This window comes from Dendrobates tinctorius, unplaced genomic scaffold (assembly GCF_039654945.1).
Source record: "Dendrobates tinctorius isolate UK_male_01 unplaced genomic scaffold, ASM3965494v1 ptg000065l, whole genome shotgun sequence".
Classification (NCBI taxonomy): domain Eukaryota; kingdom Metazoa; phylum Chordata; class Amphibia; order Anura; family Dendrobatidae; genus Dendrobates; species Dendrobates tinctorius.
In genome coordinates, this window is record NW_027361733.1 from 27,544,410 (window position 1) to 27,567,463 (window position 23,054).

Here is a 23,054-nt window from a genome sequence, read left to right on the forward strand (position 1 = left end):
TACTTGGGGCTCCGGGTTCGTGCAGGCGCGGCTGGCAGCTCCGTACTCCGAGACGCTCCACCGCGCCCCCCTCCCCTCGCGCATGCCCCCGGACGATCTCCCTCAGAACGCCTAGCGTGGGAAGGTCGGGGGTGTCTTCCGGCCGCTGACGTCGAAGGCGCAGAGCATCCTGGGGGCGTGCCGGCTGACGTCAGCAGGCGCGCAGAGCATCCTGGGGAGGTGCCGGCTGATGTCAGCAGGGCGACTGTAATATGGCGCCTGGTGTGACGGCGGTCGCATGGAACTGAAAGCGCTTGGCTGGAGGTTGCAGGGGGGAGGGGGAAGACGCTCACCAGGACCGGCGCTATTTAAACAAGGAGGGCGGTCAGCACGGCCGGGTAACCATGGGGTCAGAGCAGGAACGGTCGCCGTCTCCACCGTCTCTGCCTCCGTCTCAACCCTCGGCTCACAAGCATGGCAGCCGATCAAGTGGCAAAAGCAGCAGTCGCCCCAGGACGGGGGACTCCTCGATGTCCAGAGAGCAGAGGTCACGTGCTCCTCCACAGCCTCCGAGTCCGGTACCCTTGATTGTGGGTGGTGAGTGATCTTCGTGAATGTTAGTAAGCTGTTTAATAGGGTCCTTCTTTTGTGTGTTAAATTCCTTAGGAAAAACCTAAAAAATGCAGGCAGTAAGAAGAACAATAGAGATTGTGCCATATGTAGAAGCCCCCTAGCAAGAGATTGGCAGAAGGACCTTTGCGCCAGCTGCATCCAGCGAACCATGGCAGAGGAAGCACCTAGCTTTGCAACCAACCTTAGATCGGTCATCAGGTCAGAGGTGGAAGGCTCGCTTAAAGCATTGTTAAAAAAAAGGGAAAAAGAGTAAGAAAGATTCCCCCTAGCTCTTTCTCAGACACTTCCTCAGCCTTATCTCAGGCCGAACACCCATCCTCCTCAGATAGTGACACGGGTGGCAAACCGTGCTTTCCAATAGAAGATACGGATGCTCTCCTCAAGGCCATCAGAATAACAATGGGCCTACAGGAGGAGAAAGCTAAGTCCCTGGAGGATGTCCTGTTCGGGGGACTACAGGCAAGTAAGAAACTGACCTTTCCAGTCAATTTTTTTCTGCATTCCTTCTTTTCCCACCCTTGGGGACTGCTTTAGGACGTCCCATGGTTACCTGTGTCCCCCAATGAAGCGATAAAGAAGGATTTTTGATACTCGCCGTAAAATCTCTTGGAGCCTTCATTGGGGTACACAGCATCCTCCCTATTTGTACTGTTTTTGGGTCTACGTGCCTTTGCCGTTAGGCCGGTACATATGTTGAGTTGTCGGTTGCTTCTCCTACTGCTTTAACACTTAACTGAGGTACTTGGTGCCTGTCGGTGGGTGTATACTACTGAGGAGGAGCCATCTTTCCTTTTTTTGCATAGTGTCAGCCAGCATCCTAGTGACAGCAGCATACACCCATGTTTACCTGTGTCCCCCAATGAAGGCTCCAAGAAAGAGATTTTACGGTGAGTACCAAAAATCCTTCTTTTATGGAATAAACTTACCACCATCTGTTACTTTTTATTAATTGAGTTGCAGCCTGTAATATAATCCAGAGCAGTACTCACAAATGCACAGGGTTTAGAACTCGGATCTCTGCAAGTCTATTGGTTGTTTCCAATAACAGTCAGTAGGCTTTTAAATACACCCATACCCACTAAAAGTGTAGCTGAGCTCCAGTGATGCGTGTGAACAATTAGCATATGTACACAGTGACTCCACCGGCAGAATAGTGAGTGCAACTCTGGAGTATAATACAGGATATAACTCAGGATCAGTACAGAATAAGTAATGTATGTACACAGTGACTCCACCAGCAGAATAGTGAGTACAGCTCTCGGGTGTAATACAGGATGTACAGTTGTGGCCAAAAGTATTGACACCCCTGCAATTCTGTCAGATAATACTCAGTTTCTTCCTGAAAATGATTGCAAACACAAATTCTTTGGTATTATTATCGTCATTTAATTTGTCTTAAATGAAAAAACACAAAGAATTGTCCTAAAGCCAAATTGGATATAATTCCACACCAAACATAAAAAAGAGGGTGGACAAAATTATTGGCACTGTTCGAAAAATCATGTGATTCTTCTCTAATTTGTGTAATTAACAGCACCTGTAACTTACCTGTGGCACCTAACAGGTGTTGGCAATAACTAAATCACACTTGCAGCCAGTTGACATGGATTAAAGTTGACTCAACCTCTGTCCTGTGTCCTTGTGTGTACCACATTGAGCATGGAGAAAAGAAAGAAGACCAAAGAACTGTCTGAGGACTTGAGAAACCAAATTGTGAGGAAGCATGAGCAATCTCAAGGCTACAAGTCCATCTCCAAAGACCTGAATGTTCCTGTGTCTACCGTGCGCAGTGTCATCAAGAAGTTTAAAGGGAAGGTGCCATCCAAAAATGTTTTTTTCAGCAATTGAAGAAATGTGAAGAAATAATGTTTACATTTTCTTTAAAAATATTATCATTTGTTTTTAATTTTGTAAAATATGAAAAATTTTAAAAAGTTTGGCATTTCCACTTGTTAACACTAGGGGGAGCAGCTACTGAAATTTGGCACAAAACCTAGTATACAACTAGCTCACATTTCTGACCTGCGGTAGTTATGAGCGGAATCTGCTGACATGGGTGTGATGTTACTCCTCTCCTCCCCTTCTGGGTGTTTGCTAAGGGAAAAAAGAGGATGATATCTAGGAACACAGTGAGCAGCCATTTTGATGGGGCCTGCAAAGTTACTGACTGTCTTTGCACGTAAAGTCTGGATCAGATCAGGCCATCAATCAGCAGAAATGTTTCCTGGATTTCTGTGGAGCAGACAAGCAGACGGTCCATCCATGTGTATAAAACACAGCGCTCTATGTACAATCCCTGGCACCGAACAGGGTGCCCCCCCATAGACCAGCACACTGCTCTCCTGAAATACTCTGTGCTGCTGTCACTCTGCTCCTTCCACCATATATCAGGCCCCTGTCGCCTCGCTTTCACACATCGCCAGGACAGGATCTGAGGTGAGGAATGGGGTTTTCGGTCACCGAGGATGGCAGGCAGCAAGGATTCTGGGAGCAGAGTGACAGCAGCACAGAGTATTTCAGGAGAGCAGTGTGCTGGTCTATGGGGGGCACAGAGGGATATATATGGTGGAGGAGCAGGGTGACAGCAGCACAGAGTGTTTCAGGAGAGCAGTGTGCTGGTCTATGGGGGGCACAGAGGGAGATATATGGTGGAGGAGCAGGGTGACAGCAGCACAGAGTATTTCAGGAGAGCAGTGTGCTGGTCTGTGGGGGGCACAGAGGGAGATATATGGCGGAGGAGCAGGATGACAGCAGCACAGTATTTCAGGAGAGCAGTGTGCTGGTCTATGGGGAGCACAGAGGGAAATAAATGGTGGAGGAGCAGGGTGACAGCAGCACAATATTTCTGGAAAGCAGTATCACACGGGATAGGATTAGCTACACGGCTCAGCAGTCTGTATCACACGGGATAGGATTAGCTACACGGCTCAGCAGTCTGTATCACACGGGTTAGGATTAGATACACGGCCCAGCAGTCAGTATCACACAGGATAGGATTAGATACACGGCTCAGCAGTCAGTATCACACAGGGGAGGATTAGATACACGGCTCAGCAGGCAGTATCACACAAGACAGTGTTACAGATATGCCCACACTGGTGAAACTTCCAGCCCCCCCCCCCCCACCAATTATACACTAGACTATGGGCTGTATATGTCACTGTCCTCAGACAGCCATAAAAGCTGTCATAAAAGGGAAGGTGTCAGATTACCGGAGATCACTGGGGCTGTGAGTGGGGAGGCGGAGACAGAGCAGGAGAACAGTGGAGCTGGAGCAGGAAGCACAGTGCAGAAAGTGGAGCTCAGCAGATAGCACTGGGCTACAGTAAAATGGCGCCCAGCCACACCTACAGCAGTGAATGGTGCAGCCCACAGGGGCGTGCCCAGTTCACTGCTAATGAGGCTGCAATGTTAGAGATGGGGTCGGGAACCGACTACTGTCTTCTATGTCCAGGGACGGCCATACTTGTAGACTGTATGAGTCCTCCACAGATCTGCAAATCAAGATGGCAGCGCCCAGTGGCTACATTAAAACATTACAAACAAACCATAAATCCTAGTTAGTACAACATTTGCTGAAACAACATGTTTTGTTACTTACTCTTTTTTTTTTTTTGCAAATTATATAAAATTGCGGCACCTTCCCTTTAAAGCCCATGGCACTGTGGCTAACCTCCCTAGATGTGGACGGAAAAGAAAAATTGACAAGAGATTTCAACGCTAGATTGTGCGGATGTTGGATAAAGAACATCGACTAACATCCAAACAAGTTCAAGCTGCCCTGCAGTCCAAGGGTACAACAGTGTCAACCCGTACTATCCGTCGGCGTCTGAATGAAAAGGGACTGTATGGTAGGAGACCCAGGAAGACCCCACTTCTTACCCCGAGACATAAAAAGCCAGGCTGGAGTTTGCTAAAACTTACCTGAAAAAGCCTAAAAGGTTTTGGAAGAATGTTCTCTGGTCAGATGAGACAAAAGTAGAGCTTTTTGGGCAAAGGCATCAACATAGAGTTTACAGGAGAAAAAAAGAGGCATTCAAAGAAGAACACGGTCCCTACAGTCAAACATGGCGGAGGTTCCCTGATGTTTTGGGGTTGCTTTGCTGCCTCTGGCACTGGAATGCTTGACCGCGTGCATGGCATTATGAAGTCAGAAGACTACCAACAAATTTTGCAGCATAATGTAGGGCCCAGTGTGAGAAAGCTGGGTCTCCCTCAGAGGTCATGGGTCTTCCAGCAGGACAATGACCCAAAACACACTTCAAAAAGCACTGGAAAATGGTTTGAGAGAAAGCACTGGAGACTTCTAAGGTGGCCAGCAATGAGTCCAGACCTGAATCCCATAGAACACCTGTGGAGAGATCTAAAAATGGCAGGTTGGAGAAGGCACCCTTCAAATATCAGGGACCTGGAGCAGTTTGCCAAAGAAGAATGGTCTAAAATTCCAGCAGAGTATTGTAAGAAACTCATTGATGGTTACCGGAAGCGGTTGGTCGCAGTTATTTTGGCTAAAGGTTGTGCAACCAAGTATTAGGCTGAGGGTGCCAATACTTTTGTGTGGCCCATTTTTGGAGTTTTGTGTGAAATGATCAATGTTTTGCTTTTTGCTCCATTCTCTTTTGTGTTTTTTTTAATTTAATACAAATTAAATGAAGATAATACCAAAGAATTTGTGTTTGCAATCATTTTCAGGAAGAAACTGAGTATTATCTGACAGAATTGCAGGGGTGTCAATACTTTTGGCCACAACTGTAACTCAGGATCATTACAGGATCATTAATGTATGTAGAATCATAGAATCGTAGAGTTGGAAGGGACCTCCTGGGCCATCTGGTCCAACCCCCTGCTCAAAAGCAGGATTTGCTAAATCATCCCAGTCAGATGTCTGTCCAGCCTCTGTTTGAAGACTTCCATTGAAGGAGAACTCACCACTTCTCGTGGCAGCCTGTTCCACTCATTGATCACTCTAACTGTCAAAAAGTTTTTTCTAATGTCTAATCTGTGTCTCCTCCCATTCAGTTTCATCCCATTGCTTCTAGTCTTTCCTTGTGCAAATGAGAATGAAGTTGATCCTTCTACAATGTGACAGCCCTTTAGATATTTGTAGACAGCTATTAAGTCTCCTCTCAGTCTTCTCTTTTGCAAACTAAACATTCCCAAGTCCTGCAACCTTTCCTCATAAGACAGGGTTTGCAGACCGGTCACCATTCTGGTCGCTCTTTTCTGAACTTGCTCCAGTTTGTTGATGTCTTTTTTAAAATGTGGTGCCCAAAACTGGACACAATATTCCAGATGAGGTCTGACCAAAGAGGAGTAGAGGGAAATAATGACTTCACGTGATCTAGACTGTATGCTTCTGTTAATACAGCCTAGAATTGCATTTGCCTTTTTTGCTGCTGCATCACACTGTTGACTCATATTCAGTCTGTGATCTATTAGTATACCCAAGTCTTTTTCACATGTGCTGTCACTTAGCCCTATTTCTCCCATTTTATATTTGCTTTTTTCATTTTTATTGCCCAGATGTAGTACTTTGCATTTCTCCCTGTTAAAAACCATTCTGTTAGTTGCTGCCCACTTCTCCAGTTTATTTAAATCTTTTTGAATCCTCTCTCTCTCTTTAGTATTAGCTATCCCTCCTAGCTTTGTGTCATCAGCAAATTTAATCAGTTTACCCTCAATTCCTTCATCTAAATCATTGATAAAGATGTTGAACAATACAGGGCCCAGGACAGAGCCCTGTGATACCCCACTTGAGACATTCTTCCAACTGGATGTGCAGCCATTTACGACCACTCTTTGGGTCCGATCACTAAGCCAGTTATGAATCCACCTAACAGTTGCCTTGTCCATTCCATACTTAGTCATTTTTTCAATAAGGATTGTATGAGAGACTTTGTCAAATGCTTTGCTGAAGTCAAGATATACTATATCTACAGCATTTCCTTGATCCACCCAATCAGTGATACCGTCATAGAAGGAAATTAAGTTAGTCTGACATGACTTATTAGTTACAAACCCATGCTGACTCTGTTTAATCACTTCATTCTTATCCAGGTATTGACATACATGTTGTTTAATAATTTGTTCAAAGATCTTTCCTGGTATAGAAGTCACTCACCGGCCTATAGTTGCCTGGGTCCACCTTCTTCCCCTTTTTGAAGATAGGAACAACATTTGCTCTTCTCCAGTCTTCTGGCACTTCTCATGTTCTCCAAGAATTTTCAAAGATTATGGAGAGGGGTTCAAAAATTTCTTCTGCTATCTCCTTCAGTACTCTGGGGTGTAATTCATCTGGACCTGGAGACTTGAATTCATTTAGGTTAGCTAAGTGTTTCCTCACTATCTTTCTGTTTATAGATATCCTGGATTCTTCTATTCCCTTAATAGGACAGTGAATAACAGTTGATGTTACATTTCCTTTCTGAGAGAAAACAGATGCAAAATAGGAATTTAAAAGTTCAGCCTTCTCAACATCCTGTCTTACCATTTCATCATTTTCATCCTGTAAAAATCCTATAGCATCTTTGACTTTTCTTTTACTTTTGACATATCCCCAAAATCCTTTATTATTGCTTTTGACATCTCTTGCAAGCCTCAATTCATTTTCAGCTTTAGCTAATCTGATTTGTGCCCTGCAGGTTCTGCAGACAGCATTATATTCTTCTTTAGATATGCCTCCCTCTTTCCATTTTATAAACATTTTTTTCTTCCTTTTTAGCATGTGCTTAAGTTCTGTGTTCATCCATCCTGGTTTCCTTAAATGCTTCCTATTCTTCCCTCTTTTCGGAATTGTTAACAACTGCGCTTTGAGAATTTCATTTTTCAAGATTTCCCATCCTTCCTGGACATTTTTGTCTTTAAGGATATCCAGCTATTGGATCCCTCCAATTCTCTTTCTGAATCCCTTAATTGAAACACAATGTACACAGTGACTCCACTAGCAGAATACCGAGTGCAGCTCTGGAGTATAATACAGGATGTAACTCAGGATCAGTACAGGATAAGTAACGTATGTACACAGTGACTCCACCAGCAGAATAGTGAGTGCAGCTCTGGCGTATAATACAGAATGTAACTCAGGATCAGTACAGGATAAGTAATGTAATGTATGTACACAGTGACTTCACTAGCAGAATACTGAGTGCAGCTCTGGAGTCTAATACAGGATGTAACTCAGGATCATTACAGGATAAGTAACGTATGTACACAGTGACTCCACCAGCAGAATAGTGAGTACAGCTCTGGATTATAATACAGGATGTAACTCTGGATCATTACAGGATAAGTAATGTAATGTATGTACACAATGACTCCACCAGCAGAATAGTGAGTGCAGCTCTGGAGTATAATACAGGATCTAACTCAGGATCATTACAGGATAAGTAATGTATGTACACAGTGACTCCACCAGCAGAATAGTGAGTGCAGCTCTGGATTATAATACAGGATGTAACTCAGGATCATTACAGGATAAGTAATGTATGTACACAGTGACTCCCCCAGCAGAATAGTGAGTGCAGCTCTGGAGTATAATAGTGCATGAAACTCAAGATCTGTACTGTATTTATAAATCTAACCTAGAATAAAAAAAACCATAAACCCTTTAGTAAGTACATAATAACACATGTAATAAACATAGGCTACTCGTTAACATATTTTGATAGTGAAAAACAAACACTGACAAGGTGTACCCAATAAGGATGGTCCCTAACTCCAGTAACTGTTTTTAGAAGCGGCTCAGCTTTGTGTTGACTTTGATTCATATGAGCAATGTCTTGTGCTCATTCAGTACAAACCCTTTGTGGTGCACGGGACTCATCCACAGAACCTGTCCTGTAAATCTTTAGAATATCCCTATAGTTTAGCCCTCGGTTCTCTTTTGCCTCAAGATCCAAGTAATGTTTGTTTTAGAATGTTTTTTTTTTTTTTCCTGAAATGAAAAGTTCTCTGTCCTTTCTCAGGTATCCTGTGGGCAGAAGCAATATTCTTAGAGGCCAGGCCTCAACGGAAAACTAAGAGTGTGGATGCCCTTAAGAAATGCGAGCATGACCCGCATGTACTGCTGGCCGTTGCCAAGTAAGTGCCACGTAACTGATAAATGCACAATCTTTTAGGGGTCACACACGCAGCAGCAGTGGTTTTTCAGGACCCTTCCTCTCCATGTATCTACAGTTCTTGCTGGCACTTCTGAAAACTGCTCGTGCTGCTTTGTTACCATTCATCTCTTTATGATTTTGTTACTTTCAGACTCTTCTGGAGTGAACGGAAAATTTCGAAGGCTCGGGACTGGTTCCACCGCACTGTGAAGATTGATTCTGATCTGGGTGATGCCTGGGCAACTTTCTACAAATTTGAGCTGCAGCATGGTACTGAGGTGGGTGTTTTATTTAGCTTTCTGGTTTCCTAAAAGATTCTCCTTGTGGGCAGCCTTTTCTTGTATGGTTGCTCTCAGATATGATGCCTCTAATGGGCTGCCATGGTTATGATCATTTTCAGTGTTGAGCAAAATTTAAACATTTTGGCAATTGTCTCCTTCATGCTTGTAAACGTCCTTCTCCAATTTGCCATAAAATACTCTGCTTACGTAAAGCTCTTTTAGGCTATGTTCACATGCAACACATTTACAGCAGGACATTCTACATATATGATCTATTCTGAATACGATTGTTTAGATAACAAGTGCATGGATTTAAGCAAGCCTCATTCAGATTAATATGACAAATCTGCCATGTGTGTATATGCCCATGTTCATATAAATGGCTGTCAGAGTTCAGTTTTTTGGCAATTCCTCTGGAAACTCTGATGTAGAGCTCTGTATAAATATCAACCCAGCCCTCGTCTTACACTACTTTCTTGGGTGTCAAACAGATGACCTGTTAATGGCTTCAGGGGATAGCATTGCCCCTCCTTCTGAGCTGTATACCATTTTTCTTTGTATGCTCGGGGGCCATAATGATATTGCAGATTGCAGGCTGCATGCGATGCACCTCTTCATTTTGGTTCGGAACCCATTGGTACCTAAAAGCATTTTTCATTCTCAGTTTGGTAGAACTTCATTTATCTTGGCAAAAATATCAGCGCAAAAGTGTTATGGATCCACGAGAAGGGAAGTTGTATAAAGGTACTGTAGGTGGGCCAAATAATTCCAGCCAAGAGTCTGTGCCTCTGCTGTGCCAGCGCAGCCTTGGCCAAAAGATCTTAGTTATGTAACACTTAAAAGGGGCTGCTTATTTATCTTTATAAAAGTCTGCAGTCACTTGATATGACTACAGACTTCTGAATCCTTTCAGCATGCGCACCATAGGCATACATGCTTTCACGTGCCAACTAGACATGCCTGGCATTCAATGCTAGTAAATTGACTGAGGCCGTCACTATGTGTGACATGTAGCGAGATCGCTCTTGCGTCACAAAATCGGTGATGCATTAGCGATCTCGCTATGTGGGATGGGGCCTTTAGTCATAGAGCCTGTGCACATGTTGCAGATTTGTCACTTTTTTTTTCCTGTTCAGATTTGTCACAAAACCTGAAGGGTTTCCTGATGCCAGAAAAGTGAATGAGATTCATTGAAGTCTCATGCACATGTTACTTATTTGTGACTTGCGGGTTTAATGAGTGGGCAAAATCTACACCAAAACCGCTATTTTATGTAGTGTTTTGCAGAAATAGCGCAGAAATTTCTGCATCGAATACTTAACGTGTGCCCATACCCTAAGGCTATGTGCACACCGTGCGGATTCTGCTGCGGATCCGCAGTGTTTCAGGCTCTGCGGGTCCGCAGCAGATTTAGGTGCGTTGTACAGTACCATTGTTTTCAATGGTAAACTGGAAAACGCTGTGCACATGCTGCGGACTTTTCCGCGGGTTAAAATCCGCAGCATGTCAATTCTTTGTGCGGTTACCGCTGCGGTTTCACACCTTCTCCATTGTAGAGGTGTGAAACCGCAGGGCTAATCCGCAGGTCTTTTGACCTGAGAATTTACCTGTGGATTTTTCCAAATCCACATGGAAAAATCCGCAGGCCCAAAATCTACGTGTGCACATAGCCTAACAGGGATACTGTAGATACCCTCTTGACTTCCTACCTAACGCTTTTTTTTTTTTTTCAAAGGATTCTCTTGTTCCCACTTTTCATATGTATAGTTTTGTGGTGTTTTTAATGAGTCTAATAAAATTTGCACACTTTTAAAGGGGTAGATTTTCTGTTTTTGGATACCCTTGTTTTTTCCTAATTTCTTCGTGAATTTTTGTTTAGAAGTATGCAAATCACATGCTTGCGGTCCCGTGATAGTCCGCTCTCACCGGCAACACCAAAGAATCCTGACAGTGCGGGTTGCACACTGTAAGGATTCAGAGATCTGCAACAATATAGAGTGTCTAGAGAAAACAAAAAGCAAAAACACAAATATCCTGAACTAAAAAGTAAAAAATGTATACTGCAAATAATGCATAAAGGTAATAATAATAATAAGGGTATTTAGTAAACATAATTTTGATCAAAATAATGTACAAGCCATCCCGCCACGTCACGGCAACCCTTGTGGGACAGTCCCTACTCTAGTATTTAAAACCTTCTCACTTGCCAAGTGGCGTGAATGTGAACAAGGGTCGAGCGGCTGAACCACTAGTAACAGTGTAGGCCAGACTGGATGGCTTTCCCAGCTCAGAAAGAGGGCGGTCACACCCATATATGCACTGAATGCACAATGAAATGAATAAAAAACAAATCTGAACTGAGAATAGTAAGTTAATGTGTATGCACAATGTAAGCGCATATCAACACATGACCATTAACCAGAGAAAACAAAAAGCAAAAACACAAATATCCTGAACTAAAAAGTAAAAAATGTATACTGCAAATAATGCATAAAGGTAATAATAATAAGGGTATTTAGTAAACATAATTTTGATCAAAATAATGTACAAGCCATCCCGCCACGTCACGGCAACCCTTGTGGGACAGTCCCTACTCTAGTATTTAAAACCTTCTCACTTGCCAAGTGGCGTGAATGTGAACAAGGGTCGAGCGGCTGAACCACTAGTAACAGTGTAGGCCAGACTGGATGGCTTTCCCAGCTCAGAAAGAGGGCGGTCACACCCATATATGCACTGAATGCACAATGAAATGAATAAAAAACAAATCTGAACTGAGATTTTTATTTTTTTATTTTTTTTTAACAATATAGAGTGTCTGCAGCTTTTTATCAGAAGACTTGACTTCTTTTAATGCATAAAACAGAGCTTGTGTCCAGGGGGGGCAGTATAGAGGCACAAATGCTTGCTTTACTGCCGTCCTTTCATTCTGTGTATACATCTCCTGTGCAGACCTATGTGGCGGCATACTAGGTGCAATCTAATGTATTCTGCTCTACATGCTCATGCACACACATTGTGACCAGCTTTACTGTAGGACGGAGCTGCAGGGTTCACTATAATTGTGAATGGGGGTGACAGCAGACCTGTCGCCCCATTGTTTGTGTTGAAGCCGACAGGGGCCCTTTAAGCATTGCTATATAGAGAATGGATTAGATCGCTGTTCTTTCACATGTTATCATTTTCCCACCGTGCTGGCAGACACGTGCTGGACCCTGTGCTCTGTTTTTCAACAAAGATGTGAACCCAGTTTGGCAATAGAAAAACAAGCACAGCGAGAACTTTCTAACCCGGCACAGGAACATCGGGTTCTCAAACAGACCAAAAGAAATTGTGGTTATATTCCAGAAACTTATAGATATTTTTTTTTCCCCTCGTCATGTTAGGAGCAACAGGAGGATATCAGAAAACGATGCGGAAACGCTGAGCCGCGGCACGGAGAGCAGTGGTGCGGCGAATCCAAGGACATCAAGAACTGGCAGTTGAAATTAGGAGAAATTCTCACTTTAGTGGCTTCAAAAATAAAGAACACGTTCTAAGCTGCTGTCATATGCTGTACATAACTCTGCCTTCTTACCGCTAGTACATTATTATTTTATATCGTGTTTTTTCGCCATCAGTTGTTTCAAGGCAATGTGAGTAATTCTTCTATGAATAAGTCAGATTTCACTAAGACCAGTCAATGGGTTTTGGATTTTCTATGAAAATTCAGATTACGGGGGGGGGATCTCTTATGTGCACAGAAGTGGAAACTGAACGTGGTCAACCTTGAAGTGTAGCAGCAATTTGTTTTCGCTCGCTTGTGTCCTCACTGTTATACTACTTATGGCCACTTGGGGGCGGCAGTAATCACTCCACTTTTCTGTAGATTGACTTATTTTAGGCTGGTTTACAGGGGTCATGTGATGCAAAGTTGCTGCGATGTTTCAACCCGCTTTGTGCTAGCCATTTTGATGTTGAAAATGTTAAAGTATTGTATATTTTATCGCATCAGGACCCTCCTCTCTCACTGGGTGATTGTCAATACAGATGTTTTTATGTAACTTGCCATGTGTCTGTCTGTCTTATATTGTGACGACGTTTCCAGAGACTTTTTCATAAATCTTCCTTCCAGGTAAGAACACGTATTAAAGCACAACTCCACCTAAAATGGATCTGCCTGTATAGACGGTAAGGACTGTTTGGTGAATCAGTTATGGTTAATACATCTGCCAGTGGCTTTTTTTTTTTTTTTTTCAACAAATATATGCCATAAGTTTATAAGGAGGGTGTTTCCCCGCCGCTTGGTCCCAGTTTAGAAATATGACCTTTCCTGTATCCAAAGTGGCTATTTTGTAAATGCAGCGTACAAACATTAGTACACTCTCCACCCCACGGGACACAATTATTAACCCCTTTCTGACTGCTGAAGGGATAGTACGTCAGCAGTCAGACTCCCCTGCTTTTAGGTGGGCTCCGGCGGTGAGCCCACCTCAAAGCCGCAACATGTCAGCTGTTATGAACAGCTGACATGTGCCCGCAATAGGCGCGAGCGGAATCGCCGTCTGCCCGCGCCTATTAACTAGTTAAATCCCACTGTCAAGCCCCCCCCCAATCACGTGATCGGGGGTCGGTGACGCGTTACCTGGATAACCAGAGGTCCCATAGAGACCTCTATGGTTGTTGCAGGCAAATCGCTTTGCGCGCCGCCTGGTAGCCGGCGTTCAAAGCACTGCAGTAAATCTGCTACATATGGGCGATCTGCTCATCGCCCATATGGATCGGGTTGTGCATGCTTCAAGCCTCCTATGGAAGCTATTGAAGCATGCCAAAAAAAAAAAGTTTAAAAATAAAAAAAAATTCAATGTTCAAATCACCCCCTTTCGCCCCAATCAAAGTAAAACTATATAAAAAAAAGACCCCACATACACATTAGGTGTCGCCGCGTTCAGAATCGCCCGATCGATCAATAAAAAAAAGCATTAACCTGATTGCTAAATGGCGTAGCAAGAAAAAAATTAAAAATGCCAGAATTATGGTTTTTTGGTTGTCGTGACATTGCATTTTGATGCAATAACGGGCAATCAAAAGAACGTATCTGCACATAAGTGGCATTAAAAACGTCAGCTCGGCAGGCAAAAAATAGGCCCTCACCCGTCCCCAGATCACGGAAAATGAAGACGCTACGGGTCTCGGAAAATTGCGCTTTTTTTTTTTTTTTTTTTTTTTAAAGCAAACTTTGGAATTTTTTTTTTTCACCACTTACATAAAAGAGAACCTAGACATATTTGGTGTCTATGAACTCGTAATGACCTGGAGAATCATAATGACAGGTCAGTTTTAGCATTTATTGAACCTAGCAAAAAACAAGTATGGGATTGCACTTTTTTTTGCAATTTCACCGCACTTGGATTTTTTTTTTCCCGTTTTCGAGTACACTACATGCTAAAACCAATGATGTCGTTCAAAAGTACAACTCGTCCCGCAAAACATAAGCCCTCACATGGCCATATTGACTGAAAAATAAAAAAGTTATGGCTCTGGGAAGGAGGGGAGCGGAAAACGAAAAATCGATAAAAGCTTTGGTCATGAAGGGGTTAATACAACCTCCACCCCACGGCACACAAACATTAATACACCCTCCACCCCACGGCACATTGGACTTTAAGGTATGTTCACACATGGCATTTGTGCTGTGTATCTGGTGCATAATATAGGCACTGCTTTAAAATACCAGCATAATGAGATTTCGGATGTCTTTTGCACCATGGTGCGACTTTTTTCTGCGTGTTTCTTAGCCCTACCAAGACAACTTGTCAATTCTACAGTCTTTGCAGGGCAAGCGAACGTAAGTAAAAAAAAAAAAAAATTCAGCATGTGACTACCCTATATTCTGACAATGTGATATCTCTGCTCTACCACCAGGTGGAGCAGTTTCCCCTCAGCTGGTGTCTGTCATGCTAGCTATGTGCCAGGCATGCAGCGCTGCTTGAGCGTCTCACATGCTGTAATTGTGGCTTTACTTGTGAGCCTGGGGACAGCTGTATGTTACTGATCAGGGGAACACAGGGGGGGGACACACAGGCGCTGGAATGTCTATAAATTTAAATTCTGTCTCCATGTCACCCCCTTTCATTTCATTCCTGTCACAGCAGCTCTTCTATATATGGAGTATTGGAACTGGATTGTCAGCCTTGCGTAACTGCTTGTCTGGGTCATGCAAAGTGTTAACCCCTTCAGTCCAGACAGTGACACGAACACCCAATGCTAGATACGTCTGCGGCCAGACACCATTTTTGTGTTTTTTATTTGTTTTTTACATGCGCAGGTGAAATAAAAGCGTAAATGTAATAGATTGACCTGCAGTCCTAGGTAAAAGGTGGTAAACCTAGCCAGTGCTACAAATATTGCAGAGCAGAGATTGTAATTTAAGACAGAGAAATTACCATTATCCTGTGTCTCCACAATGCCTGCTTTGTTGTACAGAGGTCCCCACATTTATAGGGGCACTCTTCTGGTTCCACTACCACCTTTGCACCCAAGGTTTGTGCACCGCACCCCAATTCTGAAGTATGTAACCGTGCAGCAAAACTGACGGAGCATGGTTGAATTTGTCATTTAAAGGGAATAAGCTGATCATCAGGTTCTTGGTAATGGAACTGGTTTTACTGGTGAGAGGTGCAGACGCCTGTCTACAAATCATTGCAGGAGAAGGGTAGTGACGCATGGTGCTTTTAAACCACCTTTTGCATTTGCTCTGGTTCACATTCTTGTCTCTGATGTCTTTGTCATAATTCTTTGGGTTTATTTAAGGGGCTATTCAGATGCAATAATCCTTTTACATTAGTTTAAACTGCAGTCCCATGCAAAAGTTCAGATGGAGAGGGCAATGCCACTTTAGAAACTTGGCTCTGCTCGATCTTCTTGCATTCACATCTGTTTGATTATTTCCACTGTAGGAACAGGAAAAACAAAGACAGTGGTGGATCTGTCACATGATGGACATGGAACCCTATTGTTTTCATAGCGTCTGTCATTTTACCAGTAACATTAGTGGAGTAATGGTATTTCTCAGTCTTTCTGGTGGAATCTGATCAGAGGTGAGTTATCGTACTTTGTATTTTCCACTCGCAACGTTGCTGATGGCAACAGAAGGGAAACCTTCAACCAAATTGCAAACGATAACGCCCGCCTACAACACTAAAGCTGATCTGCCCCATCCAGCATCCTCTTGGTTGGCACCATCATCTTGTGTAAGGATCTCGTCCCCCGGTCTCTGGGACACACGTGCTTTCCCTCCCTCTCTTATGGGATTTTTTATGGGAGATAAACCTATTGGTTGTCAGTGAGCAAATGTGGAAGATATGATGCAGGAGGGGAGGAAGGAGGAAATGTAGAGAGAGGGAGAGGAGGTGGTGAGGTCATAAACCTGCCTGAAATTTGAGAAAAACAAGCGGAAAAATAAGGGTCTATATATAGTCGGTGGGGGTCAGAGTGGGAGATGAAATGGGACGGCAGTCTGGGACAATGGGTGGAGAGCTCGTGATATGGATGAGTGGTTGGTGCAACCAGTGTAGGATTAAGATCAGATCTTATGAATGTTTGATACGAGCTGTTGTCATTCAGCTTTCCAACAATCCTGATTACACACTTTGCACACTGTTACTGTATACAGCTTTGTCGCTCAGAGCCGTGCCAAAGCTGGAGGAGTGAGGAAGGTCTAGTAATCTTGATACATAGACCCTTAGACTCTTGTCCCTTTGATTTGAAAGGCAGAGCTCCTCCAAATATACATGCCCCTGTACACATTAGCTTAACATTGGCCGAACCTGACAATCATCTATCTGACTTTGGATGATTTCAGGCATGTTGATTTTTTGAGTCTTTTGCTCCAGTGGGACAAAAGACACCACAAAAGCTGTCTTTTGTATTTAAAACACATGGAGGAGGAAGGGGATGGGAGAGACCTGAACTGTATTTAAGGTGTGTGGGCACCTTAAAGGGATTGAAAAGTTAACTAAGCAGGAGAGTTGACAACTTTCTCATCGATGGCGGTCCAACCTTTGGGACCTGCAACGATTGGCAGAAAGGGGAATTGCTTTTTAATACCCGTTACAGAATGGAGTGTAAGGTCTGATTCTCGGCTGTCACTCCGTACATTCTTTATGGGACTGTCGGAAGAAGCTGAGTGCATCCCCACGAGGAAGGTCTGATGCTCGGCTGTCACTCCATTCATTCTCTACGGGACTGCCGGAAGAAGCTGTGTGGCCTCTCGTGGAATGAATGGAGCGGTGGGCTAATAGGGATAAAAATACCCCATTCTGTCCAAGATGTCAGCTCCTACTGATCAGTAAGTTATCTACCCTCTGGATACATGATAAAGATGAAAACAAGTTACAGTAAATTACTGAATCACCACCTTGGGTGACCATTCTCCGTATTTAGCCACTGCTGAATGATAACCGAGATGCCTGAAATTATTCACATGATTTATCATCTCTGTAAGGCTAATCTGGCTTCATATATAGCAATAATTGGATGTAAGATAGCGAGCAGGGCCCTCACTCCATATGCAACTACTGTCCTCCCGTGTATTGAATTTGTCTGCATGTTACAGCTTAATTGTAGAGCACTGCGGAATATGTTGGCACTACATACATATTATTGTTTACATTGGCCATTTATGATGCTAGGTGACTAGTGGGAGCTGTAAGGTGGTCATACTACGGTAGTCACGGAGGCCATGTTAGTCATTCGTTTTCCATAAACCATTATAAGAAACTCCCTTCACGATGCAATGCCGCACCATTCCTGCCACGTGTATGTACTATCCCTGTGTGAGCTCAGCTGACGTGACCGTGCGCTGATTTGACACTTGGCCACTTTCTCTGTCATCTGTTTGTGTTAAAGCAATAGCACCGTTATCTCTGGCATCATAAAGCTGCAGGATTGAAGTAGATATGTTTAGATTACCAGCTTGCCACAGGTTAATCTGTAACCACAGAGGAGCATGGAAAATAACCAGAGGGGTCTACATCGTGAAAGTGGCCTTGGCGCCATTACTCTGCCCACCCAGCTCTCCACAGACCCAGAATGGCATATATTCTGACAATACCATGACCCCAACTCTCGGTAGTGAGGTGATGAACCATTCAGAGACCGTGGAAAGCTAGGGGGCTCCCCCTATTGTTCACGTGAGTGCGGATTGGGACTAACTTTTCCAGGCGGGTCATCCAGATATACACAAGGCATTGTGTTAGATCAAATACATGGAAATTTATAATATCTCTTCCAAAAGTGACTGTGCGGAAAGTGGGAATGTTTCTGTGGTGACTATAATGGACTTATGTCTGGAGGAGATGAAAGACGAGAAGAGTTATCATAGGGTCAGTGCTAAAATATAACCATCACATATATTATTACAACAGATTACAATACAGTCACATAATAACAGATATAACATTACAGTAGTCACATCATATAACAGTTTACACTACTGTCACTTTGTATAATAGATGCTTACAAGAAGTACCGTATATATCAGAATATATGTGCATATTTTCCTTTTATTATAGAAAATATTGCAGACCCCTAAAATAAGGAGAAGCTTCTTAGATTTCCATGATGCAGGGATGTGTCCCACAAAGCCAGTCACTGAGTCTCTTATTCTGGAGGTACAACATGGGGCTACATATCCATCACTGGTATGGGAATACTGACTATTATGGGGTCGCTACAGAATCGGATGCCTTTATTCTATAAGGGCACTGTACAAAGCCATGGTTTGGGGGTGTACATGGGCTGCCTTTCTACATAGACTGTGATCATTCTTTATGGGGGACTCAGTAGGGATGACTATCTGTTATGAGTCTTATGGAGGCATTGTGGCAATCTGTTACACTTGTTGCAAATCTAATGGGAACACTGGCTGTCACTATTGTGGGGGCTCTCTCCTGAATGGTATGAGTATGGGGGTACTGTGGCCATTCCCATTACTTATGGATGGTAAGCAACATGCTTTGTGTGGGAAAATATGGTTTGACAACTGTGTGTGCATTCTAAAATATAAAAGATAGATTATGTAATGTATTATATGGTTTCTTAAGATATTAAAAGGACTCTGTCGGCATAGAATGACGGTTCAAACCAAGCACAGGTGCTCAGTGCATCATGGCGGGACCAATCATTGAAATACATCTTGTTTTCCTTCTATCTCTACCTCCCTCTTTTTTGATTGACAGCTCTGGCTTCATATAGCAAGAGAAGGGTGTAGATATATGGAAAACATGCAGATGTCAAGGTGTATGTAAATGTTTGGCACTGGAATGATGCACCTGTGCTTGGTTTGAACAGTCCTTCTGTAAAGACAGTCCCTTTACCCCTATACTATGCATGAAAAGGTAAAAATGGAACACTTTGGAATACAGCCAGTCCCCGACTTACTTTTGCAAGTGAGACATTTGTAAGATGTTAAAAAACAAAACAATACTGACCTAATTGCTCACTTCTCCGGCTGCACGCTGTCTGGATGTCTTCTGTCATTGCACACCACATGTCTGGCTTCTTCACTATAGGGCCGGACTTCCAGCCACATCCAGAACTTGGAGGTCCCTGTGTGTTGTAAGGTTGTCCAGACATGCGCTGCGATTTTGACGTACATCTCCATGGCCAGAAGTCCTGGCCTATAGTGAAGAGATTGGAAAGATGAGGACTGGACAGGGCAGCAATGAGGGTTTTTTTTTTTTCCTGACAGTCCTTTTTCAACTTGCATACAAATTTGGCTTCGAACAAACCTACAGAACCTACCTAGTTCATAACCCGACGACTGCCTGTATGTTGTCCTAATATTGTGAACAATGAATAACATATTTCGTACACATAAAGCTGCACTACCACTAGTAGTATATATGCATGGAAATCATCAAAAAACAGGATAACGACTTGCTGTGTACCAGAAGCATGGTGACTGACTGTTTCTAGGAAAAAACAGGAGACTTTTCTGCAAGTTTTAGAATAAAGGAAAGTGAGACAGCAGAATTGGGTAATAAGACACATTACAGAGGTGCTGGAATGTACTTCTGCTTCCTATATACCAAAATGATACACATAGTCAAGAACCAGCTAAAGACCCTCCATTGATAAAGGGGTTGTCCAGGCGTAACACTAAGTCTGCAGTCACCTTGTGACTACTTACTTATGAATCCTCAAAGCTTGCACAGTGCACTCTGTGAGGATTCTCCGATGCCAGCAGCAAGACCTGGTATTCATTTGACGGGCAAGTATGCAATATGCATACTCCCAGCCACCTTCGTACTAGACATGAAGGCCTCGCTCAATTCACTAGTATTAATGAAGCAGCATATGTCTCGTCGGAATGTGGCTGGGAGTATGCATATCATATGACTGCCTGGCAATCCTGACGGCGAGCACTATGCGCTGTGAGGTTTCACAAGTCTGCAGTCACACAGTGACTGCAGACTTTTGTGCCAAACCTGGACAATCCCTTTAAACTTAAATTCTTGCTACATGCTACTTTAAAGTCACACTATTTCTCCCACACACACACAAAAAAGTAATACCACAAGCTGAGATCTATGATGCTATATGCTGGGACCTTACAGCATTAATACAGAGGGAATATCTCATCAGAGGTCAGTTTGTGATGGTCCATGAAATCAACACCATAAATCTGAGCTGGACCAGGAAGCTGATATTCAGGATGCTCTAAAGATTCTATAAAAGCTGCAATAATGAGTAATGATGAGTTTAAAGTGCTTGCTACTGGAGTTTGATTCAGGTGCTCGAATATTCACCGAGTATTGCTGGGTTTCGAGCTACATGCTTGAGTCACCGCCCCGCATGTTTCGCGGCTGTTAGACAAAAATCACATGCGGAGATTGCTTGCCATACATGGGCTATCCTGCATGTTTTGTGGCTGTTTAACAGCCGAGCAACATGCGGGGCGCGGGACACTGTAAGTACCCGAGCATCCGAAGCAATCTCGAATAGCGAACACTTTCGCTCATCACTAATAATGAGAGATTATTCGGGTTGATATTTATTAACTATAAAAGGGGTGACTTATTCCAGGGTCCAGTAGGATCAACATCGGTATTATACATGCTTAAGTGGTATCAACATGTGCTTCTGGAGTTCATCCATTGAAATACACTTGTTTCCTGTGTCCTCAGGGATTTGGAAATACAATTGGTCATCAAAAAAGTCATCCTTAGAGGGGTGAACAAAACAAGGCAATTTCATCAATAATCCGGTTATATAACCTCCAAATAGTGATACCCCAAATGTTACCCCAAGGGCTGCAGCCTGCTGCAGAGCCTGACTTTGTGGGGTCCAGGTCTCCCCTCTTCTGAAAACCCCCAAAATAGGATGTTGTTCCTCCTGACAACGGCGTAACAGGTTCTCATTTAGACTTAACGCATAATTATCAACAGGTCCCAGCAATATTACCACGATACTTCCGACAGTGCCTATAATACCAGGCAGGCCATGTAGATTATGGATTCCACATTGGTCTTGAACCTTCATCTTCTTGGCCAAGAAAGGAGTTAAGTATTGAAAGCCAAGGGTGCAGGCTATGGATGCCAAGCACCCAATGCTAAATGCCCCTCCAGGGCTAATTATGTCTGCCGAAATCCCAACAGCTACTCCTCCAGCCAGAGAGGCATTTTGAAGATGTGCCAGGCTTATCCTGCCGCGTTTGTCCATCAGGCTGGACATGGCAAAGGTAGTAATTGTGCCAGAACTTAATGCCAGGAAAGTATTCACAATGGCCCTATGTTGAGCTTCTTTAGTCTTAGCCAAAACAGAATTGAAGCTTGGCCAGAAGATCCACAGAAAGATAGTCCCTAGGAGGGACAATAGATCAGAGTTTGAGGTTGTGGTCTCTTTGACGTGTCGTCTTCGTAAAGATCTTTGGTACAGAATTTGGGATGCTCCCAAGCCAAAATAACATGAGAAGATATGAATGGCCACTGTGCCTCCTACATCGATAATTTGGAAATATTCATTGACCAGCCAGTCATTGACCACGAAGAGCGGGATTTCCATGGCTGTAAGCAGAAGCATCTGGACAGGACTGGTCCTTCCCAAAACAGCACCAGCTGATATAAGAGCCGTGACAGCCGCAAACTCTGCCTCAAGAACATTTTTTAGCCTTAGGAGGATCACCCCATTTTTGAAATGGTAGAAGAAGCCTTGAACAACCATGGACCACTGAATAGCAAAATTGGCAATCAAAAAGTTGAAGGCAATCCCACCAAAGCCATAAAGTTTTAGAAATGACAGCATGAGACCTAGCCCAGCGAACAACATTACATGGACATCCTTAAAGAGAGGGAAGATTGCGTCCAGGTCATCATCTCCTGCTGTTGTAGTCGCATTTGAAGTATTGAAATGCCTGGAAGGGTCTTCGAAGCTGAAAAACAGGATGAAGATGACTATGAAGACTCCTTGGACAAGAATCAGGAGGACTGGGAGCTGGCATCGTAGACTTGGCAAGAAGGCAATGGACATTCTGCATACGACAGATCTTGACGTGCTCTCACATCAGCAACTTGTTGTAGATTTAATTCTTGTGTATAACAACAGCCCAAAGGTTTTTCTCGCTCACTGGCTGCTTGTGCCATCCAATAGCAGAGCTGTAATTTTGAGTGCGGTGACCTTTGTGCAGAAGTAATATACATTGCTTAAATATTACCTTTTATTAGCATGTTACAGGCTGTGTTTACATCCAAACCTTGGCATTGAATGCACTGCTGAGCAGCGGAGCTCCGGGCTGTAGCCAGGCATTGCTTCACCGTGAACACACTTGAGAGCCAAGTAATCAGATTAGGATTGGATCCATCTCTGGCTCACAGAACTGTGTATTAGATACTTTATCAGAGCTTTTAAAGGGGTTTTACCGAATTAGAAAACCACTGCTACTTTCTTCTTGAACAAAACAGATCACACCTGTATATGGGTTACATTTGGTATCACAACTGAAATGGAGCTGAGCTGCAATTCTAGTCTCTTCCTGAGAAAAGGTGTGGCGCTGTGTTTGAAAGAAAGCAGCCATGATTTTGTA

At 43.5% G+C, this 23,054-nt stretch overlaps 1 protein-coding gene and 1 pseudogene across 1 annotated transcript in view; one reads left to right on the forward strand and one right to left on the reverse strand.

Annotated features, from left to right (window-relative positions):
* PRPF6 (pre-mRNA processing factor 6) overlaps positions 1 to 13,032 on the forward strand; it is a 38,890-nt gene extending 25,858 nt beyond the window's left edge. Inside the window, exons 19-21 of the mRNA XM_073580851.1 lie at positions 8,577 to 8,691; positions 8,863 to 8,989; positions 12,376 to 13,032. Coding sequence (XP_073436952.1) covers positions 8,577 to 8,691; positions 8,863 to 8,989; positions 12,376 to 12,528 — 395 coding nt within the window. The 3' untranslated portion in view covers positions 12,529 to 13,032. The remainder of the gene's footprint in view (positions 1 to 8,576; positions 8,692 to 8,862; positions 8,990 to 12,375) is intronic.
* A 5,330-nt stretch (positions 13,033 to 18,362) lies between these two features.
* Positions 18,363 to 22,552, reverse strand: LOC141094853 (ammonium transporter Rh type A pseudogene; annotated as a pseudogene).
* Between the last annotated feature and the right edge of the window lie 502 nt (positions 22,553 to 23,054).